General features: G+C 39.5%; 1 protein-coding gene and 1 pseudogene across 3 annotated transcripts in view; one reads left to right on the top strand and one right to left on the bottom strand.

Annotated features, from left to right (window-relative positions):
• Positions 1–888: 888 nt before the first annotated feature.
• Positions 889–3,392, bottom strand: LOC106846162 (ERI1 exoribonuclease 2-like; annotated as a pseudogene).
• Positions 3,393–7,757: 4,365 nt separating this feature from the next.
• The window catches only part of REXO5 (RNA exonuclease 5), a 36,090-nt gene continuing 20,258 nt past the window's right edge, over positions 7,758–23,589 (top strand). The window contains exons 1-8 of one of the 3 annotated variants that reach the window (XM_070484806.1): positions 7,758–7,996; positions 8,166–8,307; positions 12,238–12,350; positions 14,112–14,238; positions 15,273–15,369; positions 18,381–18,524; positions 20,887–20,975; positions 22,259–22,374. In XM_070484806.1, coding sequence (XP_070340907.1) covers positions 8,170–8,307; positions 12,238–12,350; positions 14,112–14,238; positions 15,273–15,369; positions 18,381–18,524; positions 20,887–20,975; positions 22,259–22,374 — 824 coding nt within the window. In that variant the 5' untranslated portion in view covers positions 7,758–7,996; positions 8,166–8,169. Of the gene's footprint in view, positions 7,997–8,142; positions 8,308–12,237; positions 12,351–14,111; positions 14,239–15,272; positions 15,370–18,380; positions 18,525–20,886; positions 20,976–22,258; positions 22,375–23,589 lie in introns of all 3 variants that reach the window. The other 2 variants (XM_014864760.3, XM_070484807.1) reach the window with 2 other exon arrangements.

Genomic DNA, 23,589 nt, shown 5'->3' with positions numbered 1-23,589 from the left:
GAATCAGCCCATTTGCAACAACATGGATGGACCCTGAGGGTATTATTTTAAGCAAAATAAGCCAGACAGAGAAACACAAACACCATGTGATTTCACTCATATGTGGAAGATAAACAAACACACAAACAAAGGGAACAGTTCAGTGGTTACCAGGGGAAGGGGGTTGGAGACTGGGCACAAAGCATGACGAGGGGCACTTATATGGTGACGGACAAATAATAATGTACAAGTGAAATGTGACACTTTTGTAAACTATTATGACCTCAATAAAAAAAGAATATCATCAATTGCCAAGGAATTTTTAAATGTACAGTATAGAAGTAATTTCTGAACCAAATCTGTTGGTTTTCAACTCATAGTTGAATAATTCTTCTGATACATTGATATACAAACCAGAGTCAATCTTCAAGCATTGAAATAAAACTAAAAAACTCATAAAAGTTTCTAGAAAGATGAAACATAACAGAAAATTATCATAATTCTCAAAGTACAAGTATCTACTTGAAAATAGGCTAGCGATTTTCATTAGTCACATTTTTATTCAAATAACTTAAAAACAGTTTAAAATTTGTTTCAAGGTCTAACTGTAAAAGAAGGATATCATATACTATGGTTGCTTATTATATTTAACGTAATAAATATAGTTTACAGAATATTTCATTTGTGGTTCTTCAAAAAAGTATGATAAATTTGGCAAATGATAATATATGAAATATAAATAAAACAGTGTAAGACATTATCAGAATACTCGTAATGTTCGGGAATTCAAGGAACAATCAGGAATCATACGTGAATAGAAGATAAATGTCAGGTAACTGGTGAATCAAATTAGAAACCTGTGAAATTTACTTTTTCTCTGTTTTCACTGTGTGTGTGTGCATGTGTTTAACAGCCTCACTGTCATCTACAGACTATGCGAAACCCTCATAACTTGCAGCCCTATACACTTTTTTCTCTTTACTATACTAAAAGTCACATCAAAGTAAAAATAGTTTAGATGGAAAGAAAGTTTATCAACTCCTCATTGATGGTCTGAGTCTCAATGAATTTTTAGTAGAAAACTCTACATTTCAGTCATAATCAGGGCTTATTTCTGGAGAACTAAAAGTGAGTCCCCTGGGGAATGAGATAGAACTATGCTATTGGCTCTTTCCTTTTGAAGTGTTTATTCCCATTTGAAATAACCTTGTCTGGCTTTTTGGTATTTCCCAATAGGGCAACAGTAGAAGACTTTTCCATGGTTTGGTCCATTATTAGAAACAACAAGTCTCTTACATCTTCGGCCACACTTGCATAAAGGAGGTGTCATCCTCCCACTCTTCCAAGGCTCTCGTAGGTTAACTGTAGAAGTTAAGACAGAGGGGAGAACCTTCTGGGAAGACCTTCTCCCTGGGGAGCCAAGAGATGATGTGGGCTTTTCTTCATGACTAGTGAAGGTCTGTTTTTTGGCTGGTGGGAAAGCTGAGGGAACGGATGGACTCCTTTCAGTACCACCTAAAAGAAGAGGAGGCTTCCCCAAAACTGAAGGATGAGACATACTGGCATTAACGCTGTTGAAGCTACTTGATTTGCATTCAGGTAATTTAAAGTCAGAAACATCTGAACCTGGATCTTTGGCTTCTTTTACATCATAAATAGTAGTATGTAAACTCGTATACACAATAGACTGAGAGGTTTCAGATTTTTGACAAGTTTCTTCTGTGCCTCCAAAGTTTTCATGACTTAGCATTTCAGATTCTTTTAAAACCATTAATCTTTCTCCAGAATTAAACGAAGTATCTGAGTTCGAGTCACTAATAGCAAGTGTAAATCTATATTTTGCTCAGGCTGAGAGGCTGGCAGTAAAGCTACATCCTCCCAATTGGCCAACACAGCTAAACAGTCAAGAGCAGAACTCATTTCTGTATCAGAAACATGAATAACAGATGAAATGGCAGTTCAAACAAGTACCAATTCTGAACCAATTGCTGAAGACTTAGATCTGGTATTAAATGCAAGATGTTCATTTTTTATTTGTTTCTGCATAGGTGCAGCCAAACTGGGAGACTGCAACTGCCCCAGAGATGTGGAGGACTTAGCATTAAAAAAAGACAAACAGCTTTTGACCTTGTGAAGATCCACTTTTATATCGTTCTTTAGTTGTAACTGATCTTCCTGTACTATTATAGGAGAAGTGACACCAATTGATGCCATTTTAACTTTTTCATGAGGATTTATTGTATTTTTAGGCTCACTATTAAATATGCTGGGACTCTGAATGTTACTGTTGCAGGCCAATGTTTCTTCAACTTGATTTGTATTCAAATTTCTGGCCAAAATGTTGGGATTCTTCTTAGTGGGAACCTATGATTGCACAGACAAATCCAACAGCTTTAGAAACTGTGTATTCATAATTTCTCTAATATACGTTAAATGATATGACAAAAAAGAAAAATATCTTCATTGATTGATTTATAAATGATTGCACATATGACATCTACATTTCAATGAACCTATGGTTATTTCTGGAGTCTGAGATGACAGGATAAGAGGCAAGACACCACTAACCTTGATCAAGGACCTTGTAATTTTCATGAAGCAACCATCCCTGATCATTTTCCAAGCAAGAAGGGCAGTATTCGGAGAATTATCCAACCCTGACGAAACAGCTACCAAACACAAATTTTGTGGTATCAGTGTAAAGATACATAGCACAAAAGCCCCCAAAACCAAAAACCACCACTTAAATAGAAATTGGAACATACTGTTAGTTTTATGATCATCTACTAATTTTAATCATGATAAATTGGTCTCGTGGAAAGCTGTGGCAGCCTTACCAATGAAAGACAAGATCTCCCACATTCACAGAGGACGAAGTGAAATCTCGTTAGACAGTTCACATGAGGAACATTCTGTAGGGACCATGTCTCACGAGTAATCTAATAGTCTTGTTCAGGTTTTTCACTAGTCCACTGTATTATTTGGGCATTTGTTTAATCTTCACTTGGTTTGGCTAATTCTTTTCATTCTTTTTAGCAACCAGAAAACCATTAGATGGCAGTCTTTATTTTACAATACTTTATGAAAGTCAATTTGAAAGTCTTAGAAACAATTCGAATTGTATAGATTAGGAGCTTTCTTTAGGCTGAAGGATATTCCTTAGTAGTGACATCACAAAAAAGTAAGATTCATACGAAAGACTTTATACAAATAAAATGACTTAGATAATAAAGTGATTTTCAATTTACACTAACCGAATGTTCTCATCCCAAGAATTCTATTCCCACTTCCTGCAGGGCACAACTTAGTCTTTTTGGTTTTCTTCTGCAGAAAATATAATCGAATAAAAGAAGACGTATCTACAAAAAAGGATTACTATTTGAAAGGCTTTGTATTAACCATTTACTTTTCATAATTTTTCATTCTATTAGATTTGGAAGGTTCTTACTTTTGTTGTCTTGTTTTTACATACTTTAAGAAATGTATCTATGTGAACATTTCAAAAGAAAAGATTTTATTTGTAGAAACCCATACTCATGTGGGATAAAGTTTAGTCATTTTTCTTTTTTTTTTCTGCTTTATCTCCCCAAATCCCCCCCAATACATAGTTGTATATCTTAATTGCAGGTCCTTCTAGTTATGGTATGTGGGACGCCACCCCAACATGGCCTGATGAGCGGTGCCATGTCCGCACCCAGGATCCGAACCAGGAAAATCCTGGGCCAGTGCAGCAGAGCGCGCGAACTTAACCACTCGGTCACTGGGCCCACCCCCTAGTCATTTTTCAAGAGAAGGAAAGTGAACATGCCTCCATCTTTGACCCTTATCTGGTAAGTTACTCTGAGATCAATTCAAGAATTTAAGAATACAGGTTTTAACAGCTGTTTTCTTTTACACTCATACTCCAAGAAAACCTCAAGTCCCAGTCTGCATGAAGTATATTAAAATAGAACAAAGTTAATGATGCCAACCTGAAGTTTACCTACTCTGGATTTTCATTTATGTGAGCCAATAAATTCCATTTATTTATTTAAAAAAAGACAATGATGCCAGCAGTTTTTACTTATGCTATCATCATTTATAAATAAAATACTAAAAGATGATATAAAATAGAATAGTAAGATTTAGAATAATATATAGTGGTATATTATCATGCTATAATAATATAACATATAATATAAAATAGTAAGATTTAATTTCTCTGTTAATATCTAACAATTTTTCACTTTACATAATTTCTATTAAGAAATTAGTTGGTAACTGAGTTTCAAAGTTTCTTAAATACCCAATAAAACACACTGATTATTTCAGGAAGAAGAGTAAGGCATCAAATTACAAAGGCTATAGGGAGAAGGTTACTTGCTTTCAACATTCTAAGAAAATATTAATGTAATTGAGAAAACAGACATCTTATAGCAACCTGAAACCAAATACGACTATCAGTGCTATGCTATCAATGGCACAGCATTGCTATTAATGACTATTAATGATAATAATACATCATGGGCATACAAAAGATCTACCAAATGGCCCATTTTTTCTCTTGATGTCTACATTAGTGAGTGTGAAAGTATAAAAGCAAAGGATGTGAGTTAAATGAGAACTGTTTTTATTCAAGGTTGTAGAAAATAGCATGATAAGAGTTTTCACTAAATCACCTTTACCTGAATTCAGAAGAACAGACAGGAACAATCTAGAAAGATTCTTAAAGTTAAGGCTTAAAATTTTAAGGTATCTCAGAATGGTAATTTTAAAAATATGACTAAATTTACTATTCTTGTTTAACATCTGCTAGGCATTTGGATTTCTTTTCCTGGCCCAGGAGGTTAACAAGTATAATTCTTAGTAGGGATAAAGAATTACATACTGGTAATGCTACTCACTTATAATGGATAGATATAATTTATGTTTTACCTGACTAAGTATCAAATGCACATAATTTTACTTTGGAAGTAGAAAGATCTGCAACCCCAGAAGCAAAAATAATTTTCTTCTGTTGCTGAGTCTTCTGAATCCATTTACAGAACCGAGATAAGCAAATCTTCAGAGGGACTCCTTCATCAACTTGAGCCTAAAGAGAGTCACAAATCTGAATTCAACAATCGAATTCCATAATTACTGAGCACATTAATAGGCACTGTGGGGGAATATAACAAAGAAGAGGTTCTAACTGGCAAAGAGTTTATCTAGTGAAAAGATGTTAAAACACATGAGAAAGAGACAATATAATGATTAGAATTCTGCAAGATAAGAAAAATTAGGTTGAGCAATCTAAAATCGCATCAAAATATAATAATTAAATCCAGACTGACAGAAATTTGATGTCATTTAATTTCCACAAAATAAATTTGATATTCATTTTTATAACAATATTCTTCCCTATTTTTAAAGATTTCAGTGGACTTCTGGATGGGATATTCCTCTTAACACTGAATAAATCAAATTCCAACTGGTATATAGCTTTTGCTTTCTTTTTAAAACTGATTTCTGAATTTTAGTATTTGCATCATACTCACTTGGTTTTTGGTTGGGGGCAGGTGGAAGAGAGGTGGGGAAAAGAGAAGGGCATACCTGCTTTATGCCTGGCAGTTCTGTGCAAAATTCAGAAAGAACTGGATGTTCTGGAGACTGAACATAAGCGTGGAACTCAGATTCAATCTCTCCAGTTGATGTGTCCAGCAATACTACTGGAAATTCAACCACAGGAAAGAATCAACTGACAACTGAATATATGATTGTTAAATTAATGCTGCAATCACTCTAAATTAAACATTGATTACCACCACATAGCATTATGAAACAATCATTGTTTTAGCCAAAGCATATTAAAATGACCAAAGCAGCGTGATTATAATAAAGTTATGCCAAAGAATAAGTAAAAATATTCAAGTTATATCTACTTAAAACTCTTGAACATATTTCCACAATCAAATAGGAAGACCATACGGAAGTTAAAACGTACTTCTTTTTTGCAAAGGTATTTAGCTTCTATGCAATTGAGATTTTGTACGTAACCCTAAAACAAGTATTTTATATGATAACACATGATTATTTTATACGATGACACATTTAAGTATTTAGGTTTTTGTCCTTTTTTTGTCAAATCAGGTTTTATAGTAAACTACCAATTCACAGACCATTTTGTTTTCTTAAACTAACTGTTGACTCATTTCTATCTATAAACCTTAAAGTTACTCATCTAGTGCTACTCTTGGCCATTGGCAGTCCAAATATGCTTATTTCCTGGCTCTGGTGGGGCTTCCCATCATTCCAGCATGTCCACTCAAAATCAATGACAATTAAGTAGTCATACGGCTGCTCTGCAAAAGATCAGGGTGTCCTTAGGCGCCGCCAGTGTTAAAAGTGCAAAGCTACAACATGTAAAGAAACTAAGCACACTACTTACTGGATTTGCTTCTTTCTAGATTTCCATTTGCTGGTGCAATTGACTTTCTCCTAGTTAATCCAACCTGCCTAAAAATGTAAAACAACCCAATATGTTCAACAAACTCATTCACACTCCTGTTTGAATAGGCTAACAAACTAATGGTATAACCCTCACTATTAATGTAGTAATGTATTGTGATTGAGAGGAAACTGACCTAAACTTTGAAGGCAAAATTTGTACTAACTGCTACCCTTTCTTTTGATTTCAGTTGTCATTTTACCTGCGTGGGCCTCAGTACCTATTGCAAACTTACACTAATTCTTTCTGCTCCCCTTATTTTACAGTAATACTGAAGAACTCAAGTGATTGTAGAGGTATAGATGCACTGAAAAGCTTATTTTTTTGCCTCTGCATTGTTCAAGCCCTTGCTGTGTGTACAGCCCAGTTCTGAGAGGCAGGGCAGGTCCAGTCTTCCAGGAGCTTAAAATATCTGAGAAAAAAACCAGACATCCATGGTAAACTACTGGAAGGTAGTATATGATAAAGGATCCCCAAAGACCCTGAGTCCACAGAAAGGGATGGGCTTCCCGAGGTCTTAAGTGCAGCGACAAACTACTTTGACGAGTAGCTAGTTTCACTAGGCAGGCGCCTCCTGTTCTAGTTTTTTGTTTATGAGGTGTGATGGGGAGTTGGGAATAATAGCTAACATTTATTCACTGCTTACTACATAGCAGGCACTGAAGATGGCGACCTCATTTAATCCTCAACTGTACAAAGTACTCACTTTTGCTACCTATATGTAATGGATGAGAAAATGAATTCGGTAATTTGCCAAAGAACACAAATTTGGTACGTGAACCAGGGTCATGCAACTCCGAACCGACACTTTTCTCTATTACACCACTTCTAGAAATCGGAAATGTGCACAGCGTTTCCAGGCATCAGGCAGAAGGCCACAACGATCCACATTACGAGTTACACGGCTCACTAGGACGTGGTGGGGCTTCATGGGTGCACTGGGGGCTGCCTGAGACCTGCGACCGGTCTGCAAGGCGCTGTCACGTCCAGTCGTTTCCCGAGGCCTAGAACGCGCCGACACGGGCTCCAGGCCACACAGTCAAGAACCCTGGTCCTTCCAACCTCGCGCACAGGGCGGCCTGAGGCTCCAGGCCGACACCTTTCAGCCCGGGCCAGAGAGCGCGGGTCGGAGACGCCGGGGCTGCAGAGAACGGAGGCTGACGCCGCGCGCCCCTGCCCAGCCTGCGGCGGACGCCACCGCGGAACTTGGAGCGACCCCGCCGGGAACTCCCTCGCTAACCGCGCCAGCCTCTTAGTCGCCGTTCCCGATATGCTTTTCGCTTCAGGGGCCAACAGCCGGAAGTCGCCCGAATCCACTTCCGGTCCGTTCAAAAGCCGCGCGCGGCTGAAGAGGGAGTCGCCGCGGCTGCTCAGGCTGAGTCTGAGGGAGTGGTGGCGGCGGTCTGAGCTCTCTGCTCGGCTTTTCCTCGGCGTTTTCGGGGCTCGGGGGCGTGGGAGCCGTTTTGGGGCGCCCCGTTCCCTGTTTCCGACGGGCAGAGTCGCGTTTGCGCCCTTGGGGAACCGTTTGGAATCCTGCCTCCGGCGCGGACGGTAAAACCGTTGGGCCTGGGGCGGCGCGGTTCGCTCCGCGGCGGGGAGCGCTGTGTGAACGGAAGTGGGGAGGGTCCGAGGGAGGCGGTAGCCGTGGACGCCCTGCTGCCCCCCGCTCGGGAAGCCGGGCGTCGGGGTTTCCTCAGCTCCCGCCCGTCTTTCTGCGCAGCCTCATGGAGCCCGAGAGGGGAAGGACCGGGGCGCTCCTCCAGAAGGGCCGGAAGAGGAGGCGCGCCCCCGGCAAGCACGTCGGGGCGGCCGAGGCGCGGAGAGCCCGCTCGGAACCTGAGGAGAGGCGGCCCGGAGCCAAGGTGAGCGGTGGGGCTGAGGGGGCGGCCCGAGGCGGTTTGGAGCTCCCAGCTCCTCGGCCCAGCGGCCGGCAGCGCCCGGTCCGCGCTGGACGCTGCTCAGGCGCCCCGCCCTCCGGCCTCTGGGAAGCGGCTCTCCCAGCTGTAAAATGGGAGTGACGGGGCAACGCCTCCCACCTCCGGGGAGATACTGGCGGGTTAGACCTGTGTAGACCTGGCGCACAGGACGGATGTTCACTCGGCAGACGTTGATTCGGGTGTTCCGTGTGCCAGGGTTGTTCTAGGTGCCGGGGACATCCCGGCGCACGGAAGCACGATTCCCTGCCCTCGTGCAGTTTACGTTCCAAAGGGGAGTCGTGAGGCTGCTGGTCGTCCCTGCCATTTGCTGAGAGCTGAGCATGGGTCGTTCATCCGTCAGTCGTCACCTGTGTCTTGTGGGCCGGGTGCTGGGCGCCACCCTGAGCCCCTGGGCTGCAGCAGGGAGTGGAAGACCACTGCTTAGGTTCCAGTGGGGAGAGACAGAAGATCAACAAAAGATACGATGTGTCATCCAGGATGCCGGACGGGAGTTAGTGCTCGGAAACAGATTTTTATTGAAGGGGGATTCCCTTTTTTTTTTTTTTTTGCCGATCAGGTTAGCAAAACAGTTTTTTAAAGGTTAATGTGGTAAGAAGTGTAAGGAAATTGACAGTCTCATCACTTTCTTATTTTGAAATACTGTCAAACTTACAGAAAAGTTGCAAAAACAGTACCCAAAACTCCCCCAGCTAACATTTGAAAGAAGTTGCTAACACAATGCTCCATCTCCCCTCCCCCGTTTTAGTGTATATTTCCTAGGAACGATCCTCTGGAACCACCAAAATCAGGAAAGAACTGATACATTGCTACCATCTAATCCATAGGCCTCATTTGAGTTTCTCCAGTTGTTCCAGTAACGTCCTTTTCAAGCAGTAAGATCCAGGCTAGAATGTGTTACGTTCAGTTGTCATGTCTCCTTCCATCCAGACAATTCCTCAGTCTTCCTTGACACTCATGACTTTACTACTTTTGAAGAATCCTGGACCAGTTATTTAGTAAAATGTCCCTCAGGTTAGGTTTGTATGTTTCCTCATCAATTAGACGCAGGGTATACATCTCTGGCAGAAATATTGCAGAGTGATACTCTGTTCTCTTGTATCCGGTTGTACATGATTTCGATTTGTCCCATTACTGGTGATACTAACCTTGATTACTTGATTAAGATAGTGTGTGCTAAGCTTCTCTAAACTTACTGTTTTTTCTCTAATTTTGTAGGGAGATGCTTCCTCAGACTTGCAATTTATTCCTTTTTTTTTAATCAGTATGAACTCATGGATACCTCTTTTATTCAGTGGTTTATTGATGCTGAAAAGATTCCAGATTTGGTCATGAGGCTAGCTTCTGTGTCCTTTTGACATGACCCTATCATTGTTTGAGCATTTACTTTTCTGGCACAAAAAGATTTTCCAGGCGCATGTGTGCTTTCCCGGCCCCAGCCCTGGAATTAGGCATTTCTCCTAGGATACTTAGTTTTTTTTAATGTAAAATGACATTTAGAAACTGAAGATCTGGATGCTAGATGTGCTCATTGCTCTTGGGATATCAGTAGTCCCAAAAGAGAGCTAGGAAATATGTGCGTATATGAATATACACATATAGCCAAACACACATACAAATGTTTACATTTAAATATTTTTCCGTATCCATGCATATTGAAAAACATGAATTCAATCAATATCTCTACTTCCAATTCGATTCCACAGGGTTGCTTGTAGTTTTCTCCCTTTTCATACTTATAACTTCCTTCTCTAACAGTGAGAAACCTGACTCCCATTATCTTCAATATATTTGACCAGTCTCCCATTGCTGCCACTGCCCCACACCCTCCTCACCCTTCTAGAGCTCTGTCACCCTGACCTTGTACCGGGTCCCCCTCCTGTATCCTTCTCATGTGGCCACCCTCACCCTGTTTGGGCTCTGAATTCTGTAAAGGGCTACCATTGTCCCTCAGCATTGATGCCCTCTTTTACCCTAATGAGTTTCTGACATCTGAGATGAGGCCTCACTGCTCTCTACTTCCCACAGCATGGATGCCCTGCTCATACCTCTCAGGGTTTGACACCCCACACCAGGCCACCCTCCTGCATGTGTGTCCTGGGTTCCTATCCCTAGTCCTGGGCTGTCTCCCCTACAGGATGCCCTCCTCACCCTACTCAGGCTCTGATGTCCCATGCTTGGCAACAGTGATGACTCAATGCCATATAGACCCCTACCTGACTCACTCCCACCTTGTCAATCTCATACAGTTCTGGTTGGTAATTACACATTGGTACATTCTTTCTGGAGTTAGCAATATTTATCAGAATGTAAAATACACATGGTTGTTTTGACCAGGAATTTATCCTGGAATTTAGATGTACAAAGATGTTTATACAAGGATGCTCATCATAATATTGTTTATAATTCTTTTGAAAAAACAAGTGTTGTCAGTAGGGAATTTTTTCAGGTAAATTATAAATTTTTAGGTAAATTTAGAGAATGAACTATTATCAAAATTGACGTCTGTTATATTTAACTGATATTTACAGGATTTTTTTTTTGGTGGGTGGAGTTGGTTACAAAACAGTGTATACTATAATCCCTTCAGGACAGAGACAGAGAGTTTCGGCTTTGGAGTCTGCATGCCAGTCTTGGTTCTAGCATTTATCTATTCCTCCATTTCTTTATCTGTAAAATGGGTATAATAGTAGAACCCACTTAAGAAGACTTTAATTATGATTTAATAGATGTAAAGTGCTCAAAACTGTAAATGGCTAATAAGTGCTCAACATGAGCTTAAAAAAGTTACAGGGGAAAAGTAATAATAATAGCTGGTGTTTATTAAGTACTTATGATATGTCAGGCACCAGCCTCAGTACACTGCACTTGCGCTACCTCACTGGTCTTCCCAATAATCTCATGAAGTATAATTATTATTACTTTGTAGATGAAGAAACCGAGTCTTAGTTTCAGGCACTTGTCCCAGATGGTAGAGCTTAGTGTTGGAACTCAGGTAGTGTGACTCCAGGGCTTGAGCTCCTAACCACTATACTCTGCTGCCTCTCAGACCAAAATGACAGTGGTAATTATCTGAGTTGTACAATGACAGATGACTTTTATTTTCATTTATCTATCGTCTGTCTGTCTTTTATCTATTTCACCTTTGATTATCTGACTCTTTTGTAACAAGCATGAACTACTTTAATAACCACATATAAGTGCAAAGCTATTTTAAGGAGGGGAGAAGCTTTAGGGGACTCCCTGATGCCCCAGGATAAAGTCTGAGTCCTTAGCTTTGACCACATTGATCTTGTGTGATCTGGCTCCCACTGCCCTCTCTTCTTCTATCTCCAGTGCTCTGCAACGTGCAGTCTTGGCTCCAGCCAAACCAAACTGTGTGTTTAGATGCAATGTTCCCTCCTACCTGGCTGACTCATTATTTTCAAGTCCCAGCCCCAGTATTTTCATCTCAGTGAAGCTATCCCCAAAACTCTAACCCCCAAGGTGGTTAGCTTCTTTGCTGCTATATCCCTGTAAAAGCACTTACCACATTGTATCTTAGTTACTTGTTTCTGCATTTTTTTCCCCTTAGTAGAATGGCTTCCTTGAGAGCATGAATGATGTTTTATCCTACTATCCCTACCACATAAACAAGTATCTGTAATTAAGGTTCTGTATCAATGTTTATTAAATATTCTGTTAATAATGTCATATCACAGGATATGGTTTTAGACCTTCATTTCCAATTAATTAGAACCCTCCTTTTGTTTGGATATTTGCTAAAATAATCAGAAACTAGAGTATTTTAATAATTTGTCTTGCTTTGTTGCTGTTCTCAATAATCATAATTTGTCATACCCTGATTTATTTTTGCAGAAAGCTCGCTTATCTACTTTTTTATTGGCTGAAAACTATGAGGTAACCCATGGCCAGCTATGTGAATTGCTGAAGTATGCAGTTCTGGGAAAATCCAGTGTTCCTAAACCCAGGTATGGTATGAGCTTAAATGGTGGGTAATAGACCTTAGGTTGTTAACTGGTGTCTAGAGGGCCATATCGGCGTTAACTGACATTGTTTGTTTGCCATACAGAATGTCCTAAAGTTTTTCTTAGAATAGTTTCCAACAGTTTAATTTGGAAATTCTTTTATAAAAATCTGGATTTTTGACTTCTTCGAAAAACTCAAGATCTCCCAACTGTCAGTGTATTCCCACGTGGCAATAATTTGTCAAAGCTCCCCACTTTAGATGGGGCATGTACACTTCACTGTCCCTCCTGGCCTGCTTCCCTTGTTTATAGTGTTTGTCTGGCCACCATAGGGAATTTGGTTTGTAACCCCCAGAGGAGAACCAGTTGAAATAACATGGTCATATGTTAAGAATTCTAGTCAAGGGGCTGGCCCCGTGGCCGAGTGTTAAATATGTGTGCTCTGCTTTGGTGGCCCAGGGTTTTGCTGGTTCAGATCCTGGGCGTGGATGTGGCACCACTGATCAAGCCCTGCTGAGGCAGCATCCCACATAGCACAACTAGAGGCACTCACAACTAGAATATACAACTATGTACTGGGGGGTTTTAGGGAGAACAAGGAAAAAAAAAAGATTGGCAACAGATGTTAGCTCAGGTGCGAATCTTTACAAAAAAAGAATTCCCGTTAATATTTTTTCATTCTTTTACAAATAAAAGGCAAAGAGAATTTTACTATTTTGATATCCTCAATGCCATTGTTAAATGTCTAATGAAAATTGCCCTTGTATATGTACCAACAGAGATTTTTTTCAGATGGTCACATCTGTCCAGGGGAGGTTAGGTAGATACCTCAATAGCCATCTTCTGCGTTAACAAATATTGCCATTGCTCTGTCAATTTATCTAAAACTGGCTTGTTTTTTTTTTTTTTGTTTTCTCCCCAAAGCCCCCTGGTACATAGTTGTGTATTTTTACTTGTGGGTCCTTCCAGTTCTGGCATGTGGGATGCCACCCCAGGATGGTCTGATGAGCAGTGCCATGTCCACGCCCAGGACTCCAACCGGCGAAACCCTGGGCCACCGAAGCAGAGTGCGTGAACTTAACCACTCTGCCATGGGGCCAGCCCCTAAAACTGGCTTTTTTTTTTTTTTGGAGGAAGATTAGCCCTGAGCTAACTGCTGCCAATCCTCCTCTTTTCACTGAATAAGACTGGCTCTGAGCTAACATCCATGCCCATCTTCCTCTACTTTATATGTGGGACACCTACCACAGCATGGTGTGCCAAGCAGTGCCATGTCCGCACCAGGGATCCGAACCAGTGAATCCTGGGCTGCCGAAGCAGAACATGCACACTTAACCGCTGTGCCACCGGGCTGACCCCTAAAACTGGCTTTTTTGAAGCCACTCATATGATTACTGGCTTTAGAAAAGACTGCAGAGCAAGTTGGGATCTTGAGGATATGCCTTTGTAAAGTGAGCTTAGTTCTGATTTAAAACAAGTCTTAATTTAAGATTTGAAACAAATCTTAATAGGATTTTGGATTTGAGTACATTGCATTTCACTTGGTATTCTACTTGATTTGAATGCAGTAAATAATCATCTCAAGAGATCTTTATTTGAATTCTATGCAGTAAAATAGCTGTTCTCCATTTCTAGTCAATCAGTAAGTGAAGATAAACTCCATTAGCTGTTGCTCACTGCTTTTCCCCCCACACTTCCCTTCCATATGCCTATAACTGACTTGACAGTATCACTCTTAGCTGTGTTGGTTTGATTTTTCAACAGCTGGTGCCAGCTTTTTCACCAAAACCAACTGAACAACGTGGTGGTTTTTGTACTGCAGGGAATGAGTCAGCTACACTTTTACAAGTTCTATTTGGAGTTTGGATTTCTCCGAAAGGCATTCAGACACGTAAGTTAAGAAAACTTTGTATGAGGGCCTGAGACAGGTCCTCCCACCCAGAGACTAGTGCACATGTCTCAAACCGTGCTCCTTGACAACCAGATTGAACAAGCAATAAGGGTTGTAGAAAGCAGAAAAGGCTAAGATTCAGAGACCTCATGTTGAGGTTAGATTTGTCTCTCATTTTCTTTGGTAATCTAGTCAAAGCGCTTGTTCCCAGATTGTGGTCTGTAGTTCACAGGTTGATGTTTTATTTGGGCCATGGTGTTTTCAAAGATTGTAAAATTTGCATAAAGTCTGTTTTTCTGCCTCTCTTGACAACATCACAAGATTGAGCACCCTTAGAACAGTGTCTGGAGCCTAATAGCAGCTGTCCTTTTTAGAAGAGGCGTATGCTCTCCATTTTCCCATTGTCTCCTCCATTCCTTATTGAACTGTTTCATCCATTTACCCCTAAGGATATTTGAGTTGGTGACTCCTAATTTAATCTCCCTATGTCTCCAGTTTTCGTTTTTGCTTTCATTTATTGAACACTAGCTGCATGCATCATCTTTAATTCTAACTATAGTCCTATAAGAGATAGATATTTTTTTTATTCCCATTTTATACATAAGGAAACTGAGTAACTTTGCATAAGTTACAGCTACTAAGTGGTGGAGCTAGAACTTAAGCCCAGGTGAGCCTGAGGCTGGAGCTCTCAGTCTCTTTGCCGTGTCATCTGTTTGCTGTTTACTGAGGTAGTAGATATGGAAGTGCTTTGAAAAATGCAAGGGACTTTCCTTTTCTAAGTTATACATTTCTGTAATGTTGGGTTTGTTTTTTTTTTACAATGTGTAGTCAGAGAAGCAAAATTTGTGGAGTGGGATAAATGTGGCTTCACTCTCCTATTCACCTTTACACATTAAGGAAACAGTCCTCATTTTAGAATGCAAACAGTTAAGGTCCACAACTTTCATAGCACTGAGCTGACCATTAAAATCCAGATCTTTGACAGTATTTTAACTGCTTCTGAGCATTTGTAAAAACCTGTTACATCTTTTCAGAAATTCCGCTTGCCTCCTCCATCATCTGACTTTCTAGCTGATATCATTGGGCTGCAAAAGAAACAAACCACTGGGGATCCCTCCAAGATGATGCAAGGTATGGCTGTGACCCTGCTTTCTAAATGATTTGCTCATTCTAAAGGTGTTATGGATACGCTTGTAAGTAGGTTTATCAGTCAAGTTTACTCCTGCAAGCAACAAAACTCAATTCTAACTAAGTTAAGCAGAAAAACAGTTTTTTTTGTTTTAAAGAAAAAATAGGTAAGTACCCAGGAGATTAAATAGCAGAAACCATAGCCAAGGTTTATGCCTCAGAAACCATCTGGTTAGATTAGAGAGCTCAGGCTGCCCAGAGATATCATTGACATTGGACTCTTACGAATTATTGTGAATAATTTTTAAACTGTCACTGGGTCTTTGTACTCAAAAGTATACAAATGGGAAGGAAGATCTTGCCTTTGATTAAGGTAAGGGACACCCACTAGTACTACTCATAGTGGGGAATAAGCCCTGAGATTTAGATGCTGGCCAGCTAAAAGACAAATATCCAGGATAGCAGTGTTTTTCAAACTGTAGGTTGTGTCCCAATAGCAAGTAATAGTTAACCTTCTATTTTTGGCGGGGAAGGACGTGAATGAGAGTAGAAAAGACCTTGTCAGAGTTCATTGCACAGAGAAAGGTAAATATCGTTCAGTGATGCTCTTCTTGTGTTCAGAAATAATTAAATAATTGAAGAGTTGCACTGAGGAGTTGTGAAAAAAGTGGTGAGGAGTAAGCAGTGATTCCTTCCCATCTCCTTCAGGCCTGACCTTTCCATTGTTCCCCTCTCCTTCCAACAGATGCCTGTATCTGACCTGCAGCTGTGTTTCATTTGACCTGCACTATATTGTAAACATCTTTGAGTAAATCACAGAATAGTTGTTGTGAGATTCAAAGTTCGTGTAAGGACATCGAGTTATAAAAGAAAACATATGGTCAGGAAAAAGAAATTTGATATGGCTGAAGAGGAGTATAGATTGTTGGGGATGATTGTGGCAGGTGGTGGAGAATAAGACAAGGTAGTAGTGAGAGATGAGGCTGAGAGGTACGTTACAGCTCTGTCCTGCAGGCTGTAAATGCCATGCTAAGGACTTTGGATTTTATTCTGTAGGCATTGAGGAGCCAGAGGGTTATGGCTAGTTCTCTGTCCTCTTAAGGATTTTGCTTTGTTTTCCCATCCTAAATACCCAAGTCCCCCAGGCATAGTCCATAGCACTCTGATCTTCAACTCAGTCTTTCCTTTGGAATATTCATCTATTCTTCCCAATTTTACATATCACTCTTTTATGGATAACTCCTATATCTTTGTCTCTAGATCTGATATCCCAGATTCCAGGCCTGCATTTTCAGTTGCCTGCTGGATGTTATTACTTGGATATTCCACTGTTTCCTCAATCATAACAGCTAAAAGTATTTTTCCGTCCCTAAATAACAGGCTCCCATCTTCAAATTCCCCTTGCTATGGTACCATTTTTCTGTAATACACCAATTTTGAATTTTGGCTCCCCATACCCAGTGTGCATGGTTCATTCCCTTTGCTCCTATGAATCTCTATTCAGATGTCACTTTGTTAGAGACCTTCCCTGATCATAAAATATATCACAGTAACCCTTTTCTTGCTCCAGCACTCCATCTCTTCTTTTCTCTACTTTACTTTTTTTCCATAGTCCTTTTATCCTCGCCTGATATATTATATATTTGTTTGTTTATTGTCCATCTTCCCAACTAGGATTTAAGTTCCATGGAGAATTTTGTTGATTTTGTTCACTGGGGAGTGTGTTGTGGCTAGGACAATGCCAGGCGTATAATAAGTACTCAGTAAATAATTTGTTCATTGAATTGAATTATTCTGTCACTGCTATACCAGTTTTTCTTGTGTAATGTTTCTTTCATGTTTTCTCCTTTCCTCCATCCCTTCTACCACCTTAATCCAGACTCTAATCTTTTTTTTTTTTTTTTTTTGCCAGAATTACTGCAGAACCTTCTCATTTCTCTCTCTACTCCATTTTCTTCATATCTTTCAGGTTGATCTTTCTTAAAATACTGTTTGGTTATGCCATTTCCCTTCTCAGAAACTTTCTGTTGCTCCCCATTATGTGTTGAAGGATGGACTAAAGTCCAAACTCTTGAGCCTGGCATTCACAGTGGTCTGCAACTCACTTTTATCCTCCTCTCTCAACCTTGTTTCCTACACTGCTGTCCTACATAGACCTTTTTTTCTGCACGACTGGTCTAGTCACTGCCATACCAAGTTTGCTTTGTACATTTCTGACTTACCTGGAATGCCCTCTTTTCTACTTATGATACTGTGGCTCTTTTGGTTGCAAGGACCAGATACTCATTCAGACCAGTTTGTGAGAGGGATATTATTTGAAGGATGCACGTGGACTAGAAAGCCATCAGGAATCTAAATGCTTCTAATGAAGAGCTATTCTCCTTCGCTTTCGTGGCATCTTCTCTGTTTTCTGTTCTCTTCTAACTCATCAATTCTCTGTATTTCCTAGTTCAATTCTGGAAACAAACAGTCTGATCAGTTTAGCTAATTACGTCGTCCCTTTCTAGCGTATCTTGACAAGAAATATCAAGTCACTGGTCAGGTGAGTCTTTCTTAATCCAGGCCCCAACTCATAATCCAATCAGTGACTACCCCTATTAAAAGAACAGGCTGGTGCTTGAGTAAGTGGCTAGGGGTCGAATAGATTTAGCTAGACTGGGCTATTAGGAGTGCAGGCACTGTAATGGATAGGCCTAATACACCAGCTATCTTAATTCTGCCTTTGTTCAAGACTCAGCTAATCTTTTCTCTCTTGAACCTTCTCTGACCACCCCACCAGTGTATTCTTCTTCCTTTCCCTTTTATAGCTTTTATTATTATGACCCATTTGGGACTTATTTTCTCTTTGTGTTCCTATAACTGTGTTAGAGTGCAAGCTCCTTAAAAGTTGGGGTTGGGTCTTATATATCTTTTGATCTTCACTGTGCTTACCCTACACAACATGAAAAGACGTGTCTTCTGAGGTCTCTTAAACACACATTCTAATGTATATTTGGTTGTCCTCCTTGTTTCAGGGTCTTTACCTTCTGCCAGTTCAGAAGTCACCATCAACCTGCAGAATGACCCCATCATTCAAAAGTATGGCTCTAAGAAAGTGGGCTTGACCAGATGCCTTCTCACAAAGGAGGAAATGAAAACATTTCACTTTCCATTACAAGGTTGGTCTTGATTTAATCTGATGTTGGTAACAATGTAAGAATATCTGGAAGTTTATTTAAAAATATTACTGTTAAAAAAAAAATTACTGTTGAAAGTTCATTTTTTTGGCTGCTTTCCAAGTGACTTATTCCATCTTCTGTTCATCAGGAAATATTTTAATTGCAGTATTTCCTCAAGTGTGGGATGTGTACCATGATAGGTAAAGTGATGATTTTAGGTAGAACATGAACATGACCGTAAATAGCATTGAAATATTTAGTGAGAAAGTTATTCCCTTTTCAGTTTTCTTTCATTCCTTCTTAATATATTAAAAAGAAGTCAATATGTCTAACATTTCAGCATTTCTCCAATACTTCTGATCCTCCTCCCACCCCACCTTCGTTTTCTTTAAGGAACAGAACAGGTCTGGGCTCAGAGACTTGGTCAGTTGTGTAACATAAACTTAATAAAAATGCTTTGATTTCATTTTATTTTGTTTATTACCTCTTAATCACAGCAGTGTTGTTAAATTGCCTTTTTTTTAAAAAAAAAACTCTATTGAGATATAATTAACCTACCATGTAGTTCACCCATTTTAAAGTATACAATTCAGTAGTTTTTATGTTTGCAGTTTTACAACCATCACCACAGTCAATTTTAGGACACCTTTATCACCCCAAAAGAAAACCCGTACTATCGTTTACCCCCAACACCCTTAGCCCTAGGCAACCACTAATCTACTTTCTGTCTATAGATTTATCTCTTGTGGATATTTCATATAAATTGAATCATACAATATGTGGTCTTTTGTAGCTGGTTTCTTTCACTTAGCATAAAGTTTCCAAGGTTCATCCATGTTGCAGCATGGATCAGCACTTCATTTATTTTCATTCTAATGATATTCCACATATGGGTATACAACATTTTATTTATCCATTCATCAGTTAGTGGACATTTGAGTTGTTTCCACTTTTTGGCTGTTATGAATAATGCTGCTGTAAACATTCAGGTACAAGTTTTTGTGTGGACATGTTTTCATTTTTGGGGGGTATATACCTAGGAGTGGAATTGCTGGGTTATGTGTAACTCTTTGTTTAACTTTGTGAGGAACTGCCAGACTGTTTTTCAAAGCAGCCGTACCATTTTACATTCCCTTCAGCAGTGTATAAGGGTTCTAGTTTCTGTATATCCTCACCAGCACTTGTGATTCTCTGTCTTTTTGATTATACTCATCCTAGTGGGTGTAAAGTAGTATCTCATTCTGATTTTGATTTGCATTTCTCTGATGGCTAATGATGTTGAGCATCTTTTCATATGCTTATTGGCCATTTGTATATCTTTTCAGATCCTTTGTCCCGTTTTTTAATTGAGCTGTCTTTTTCATTATTGCGTTATTGGATATATAAATTTCCTTTTAAAATAGATTTACTTAAGTGGAAAAACTTATCTGTAAAATGGAGTTAATAGTTCATATATCATAGGGTTGCCCTGAGGATTAGATGAGTTAATGTACAAAAGGTGCTTAGTATGGTCCCTGGCACATAGTGCTTAAAAAAAGGTTTTTTTTTGTTATTATTGCCACTAATAATGTAGATAGGGGGAACAGCCAGTATAATGTCTCCCAGATTTAAGGATGCCTCTCTTTTCATTTCTAGACCATATTTTGATTCAGTTGTAAACAGTTGGAAATTTCAGGGCACTGTGACATAGAAACTGGTCAGAGCTTTTCATATTCCCCTTTGTTTCTTTTAAACAACATCTACGTATTTACCTTTACTGTTTCAGCCTCCGTCTGACAGTGGGAATCTTCAACGATTCAAACACTTTTGGGCCTCTGAGCTGAATGTGCCTGGTTATTACTTAGGGTACACAACTGAGAGGGAACCCTAAGCCTATAGCTGAGCCTCTGTAGGGATGTTTTCAGGCTATGATTTCAGAAAATGCAGGCATGTTTCTGAGCAGAGATCTCAAAGAAATCTCAAGGGTAGAGTTGGGTGCATGGGTGCACATGATGAATGTTATTTAAACTTTGCCTATAGTGAGATCCTTTGAGATCTCTACTAAGGTGAATCTCATTCCTACTTTCTCTTGCTTTATTTAGGAAAGAAAGATGCCATATACAGTCATCTGCATACTTTATTCATCATCTCTTAGTGCCTACATGGAAAAGGTCCGATGACTTTGGATTTAGCCACAATTTAGCTATAATCTCTTTTCTCATAAGGAGGACAAATTGTTACTTGGTAACTGCCAGGAAGTCCAGGCCTTAGGATCTCCTATAACAGCAGCCTACATTATTTTCCCAGAATATAAAAATAAGTGGATGGAGATTAGAACCATCTCTGGTTCTAAAGGCAAATATTTTGTTCCTTTTCCTCCTAGATTTTCCTGACTGTGAGAACTTCGTACCTACCAAATGTAATGGTTCTATAACAGAAAGCAGTCCTCTCTTTGGACTTGACTGTGAAATGGTAAGTACTACTTTTGATTTTTTCACCTGGAGTGTTGCAAACTAGGGTCTAATAGAAGATGGTTTCTTGAGTCTAGTGCATCGAGGAACCAGTACATTCAGTTCCAATATTTAAGTAACTGAAAGTAGACCCTCTTACGTTTTAGAAAACTTGCATCTATGCTTTAGGATGAAGAATAAATATCACGTAAGTTTTCTAATTAGTTGCTATGTTTAATCAACTTTTTGTACGATTCTAGAAGTATTTCTGTTTTGTCTTTTTTTTTTTTTTTTTTTTTTGCTGGAGAAGATTAGCCCTGAGCTAACATCTGTTGCCAATCTTCCTTTTTTTGCTTGAGGAAGATTAGCCCTGAGCTAACACCTGTGCCAGTCTTCCTCCACTTTTTTTATATGTGGGTTGCCACCACAGCATGGCTGATGAGTAGTGTAGGTCTGTGCCCGGGATCCGAACCTGTGAACCCCAGCTACTGAAGCAGAGTGTGCCGAACTTAACCACTATGCTATGGAGCCAGCCCCAGTCCTTCTGTCTTCTGAACAGTGTTTTGTTGTTCCCTTGAAAACTTTGCCTCAATTACCATTGGTTTGTTTTAGGTTTACACATTTAAGATCAGAAGTAGGATTTTCCTGCTTAAGCTCCCTGTGTGTTTTACTTTGTCTAATTAGTAAATCTCCTTTCAAAGACAGTGCATCCTCTCTCACTTAGTACTCAGGCAACAGTTTCTCAATTCTTAACAGAGTGGCTAAGAGCTAATGTTTTGAAGTCTGTCATATCAGGGTGTGTATCTTGGCCTTGCCTGCTAGTGGCCATGTCACCTTAAACAAATTCCCTAACCTCTCTCAGTCTCAGCTTCTCCCTCTTTGTTGTGGGGACAATAATAACCTCATTGAGTTATTACGAGGTTGTATATATAAAATGCTTAGTACTGCATTAGATGATAATAGACTGTGCTAATAAAAATTACTTATTAGTAGCACTTAGCATAATACTGGAAAGTAGTACACACTCAGTAAAAGGTACAGGATTGATGTTATCATTTCCACTTATCTTCCTTCAGTACATCCTTCCCAGAGAAATTGTACTGTGTTGGTTACCTTAAGCGTAATGTTCCGCAGCCTGCCTAGCTTTAATTTCATTCATATTGGATCCTCTAGTCAGTAAAAGACTGTGCCATGGTCACAGAGATCCCAGTAGATTAGGGTAGATGGCAGTTGACATAGTCTGAATAATGAGAGGAAGCAAGAGCTGCTGCAGTTCAGCAGCCTGACTATGTCCTGGTCTTTCAGTGCCTCACATCAAAGGGGAGAGAACTAACACGCATCTCACTGGTTGCTGAAGGAGGCTGCTGTGTTATGGATGAACTTGTTAAACCTGACAACAGGATTCTGGACTACCTCACCAGGTATTTTTCACCTTGCCTTCAGCTTTTCCTCATTCTCATGGAACGAGACTTAACAGGAATAACCTGTAGATTCTGTTTAGTTAGGTGTTATCTACTTATATATTATCAAAGAAAAGTCTGGGGCACCACAACTGTAAATTTTAATACTAAAATTGCTCTTATTCTTCTTGCTGTCCAATCTTCCTGTGCCTTTAGGTCAGCAGACTATTAACTTCCTTGTGATAGAATCTCCTAATTGTAATCATTATCTAGCAACTGCCAAACAACTAGAGCTTTGCTCTCTGATAAGACCACATAAATCTGCATATCATCATTTGGCAGGCAAATGATGATAGAGCTTAATCTGCCTTGACCTCAAAAAACAAAACAAAACTAAGTTTCTCCATAACAGAAATTTGAAGCTCAAAAATTTTAGTCTGTCTTTCCAAAGATTAGCATGTAATTTCAGAATGTATACACTACAGTGATTAGGCAAAGAAAAGCCAGTGAAACATTAGTATTTCTGCCTGTTGAAATTGCACCAATAGATTCATGCTTACTTAGGCACAGAGCTGCCATGATAGTGATACTGTCCTATTAACAGACATGATGATTTGACAGTATTCCTAAGGAACAGTCAGGTGTGGCAAAGGTGAATGTATAAGTGTGTTTGTCACAGTATTGCAAAAATATGGGACTATAAATATCTGAAAGTAGGGAATTGGTTAAAATATGTTATATACATATAATGGAATATTTTGTAACCATTTAAAAGGATGTGCTGACAGATAAAGACAATCTCTGTATGACTCCACTTATATGTGGAAGTTAAACATGTAGACAAAGAGAACAGACTAGTGGTTACCAGGGGAAAAGGGGGATGGGGGTGGGCACAAGGGGTGAAGGGTGCACCTACAACATGACTGACAAACAATAGTGTACAACTGAAATTTCACAAGGTTGTAAACTATCATAATCTTAATAAAAAGTAAAAAAAAAAAGATGTGCTGAAATAGATTACTGGTGTGAAAACTTGTTCATGATATATGACAAATGATAAGGTCATGTTATAAAGTAGCATATGCATTATGATTACATTTTTTATAATAATGAAATATACATGAGTATATCTCAAAAATATGAAAGCATATTTACTAAAATGTAAAAAGCAATAATCCCTGGTTGGTGAGATTATGGGTAAGTTTTAATTTCCTCTTTGCTTATTTGTATTTTCAG

This window comes from Equus asinus, chromosome 14, assembly GCF_041296235.1.
Source record: "Equus asinus isolate D_3611 breed Donkey chromosome 14, EquAss-T2T_v2, whole genome shotgun sequence".
In the NCBI taxonomy this organism is placed as follows: domain Eukaryota; kingdom Metazoa; phylum Chordata; class Mammalia; order Perissodactyla; family Equidae; genus Equus; species Equus asinus.
Note: the sequence above shows the minus strand (reverse complement) of the source record. Positions and strands in the feature narration are given on the sequence as shown.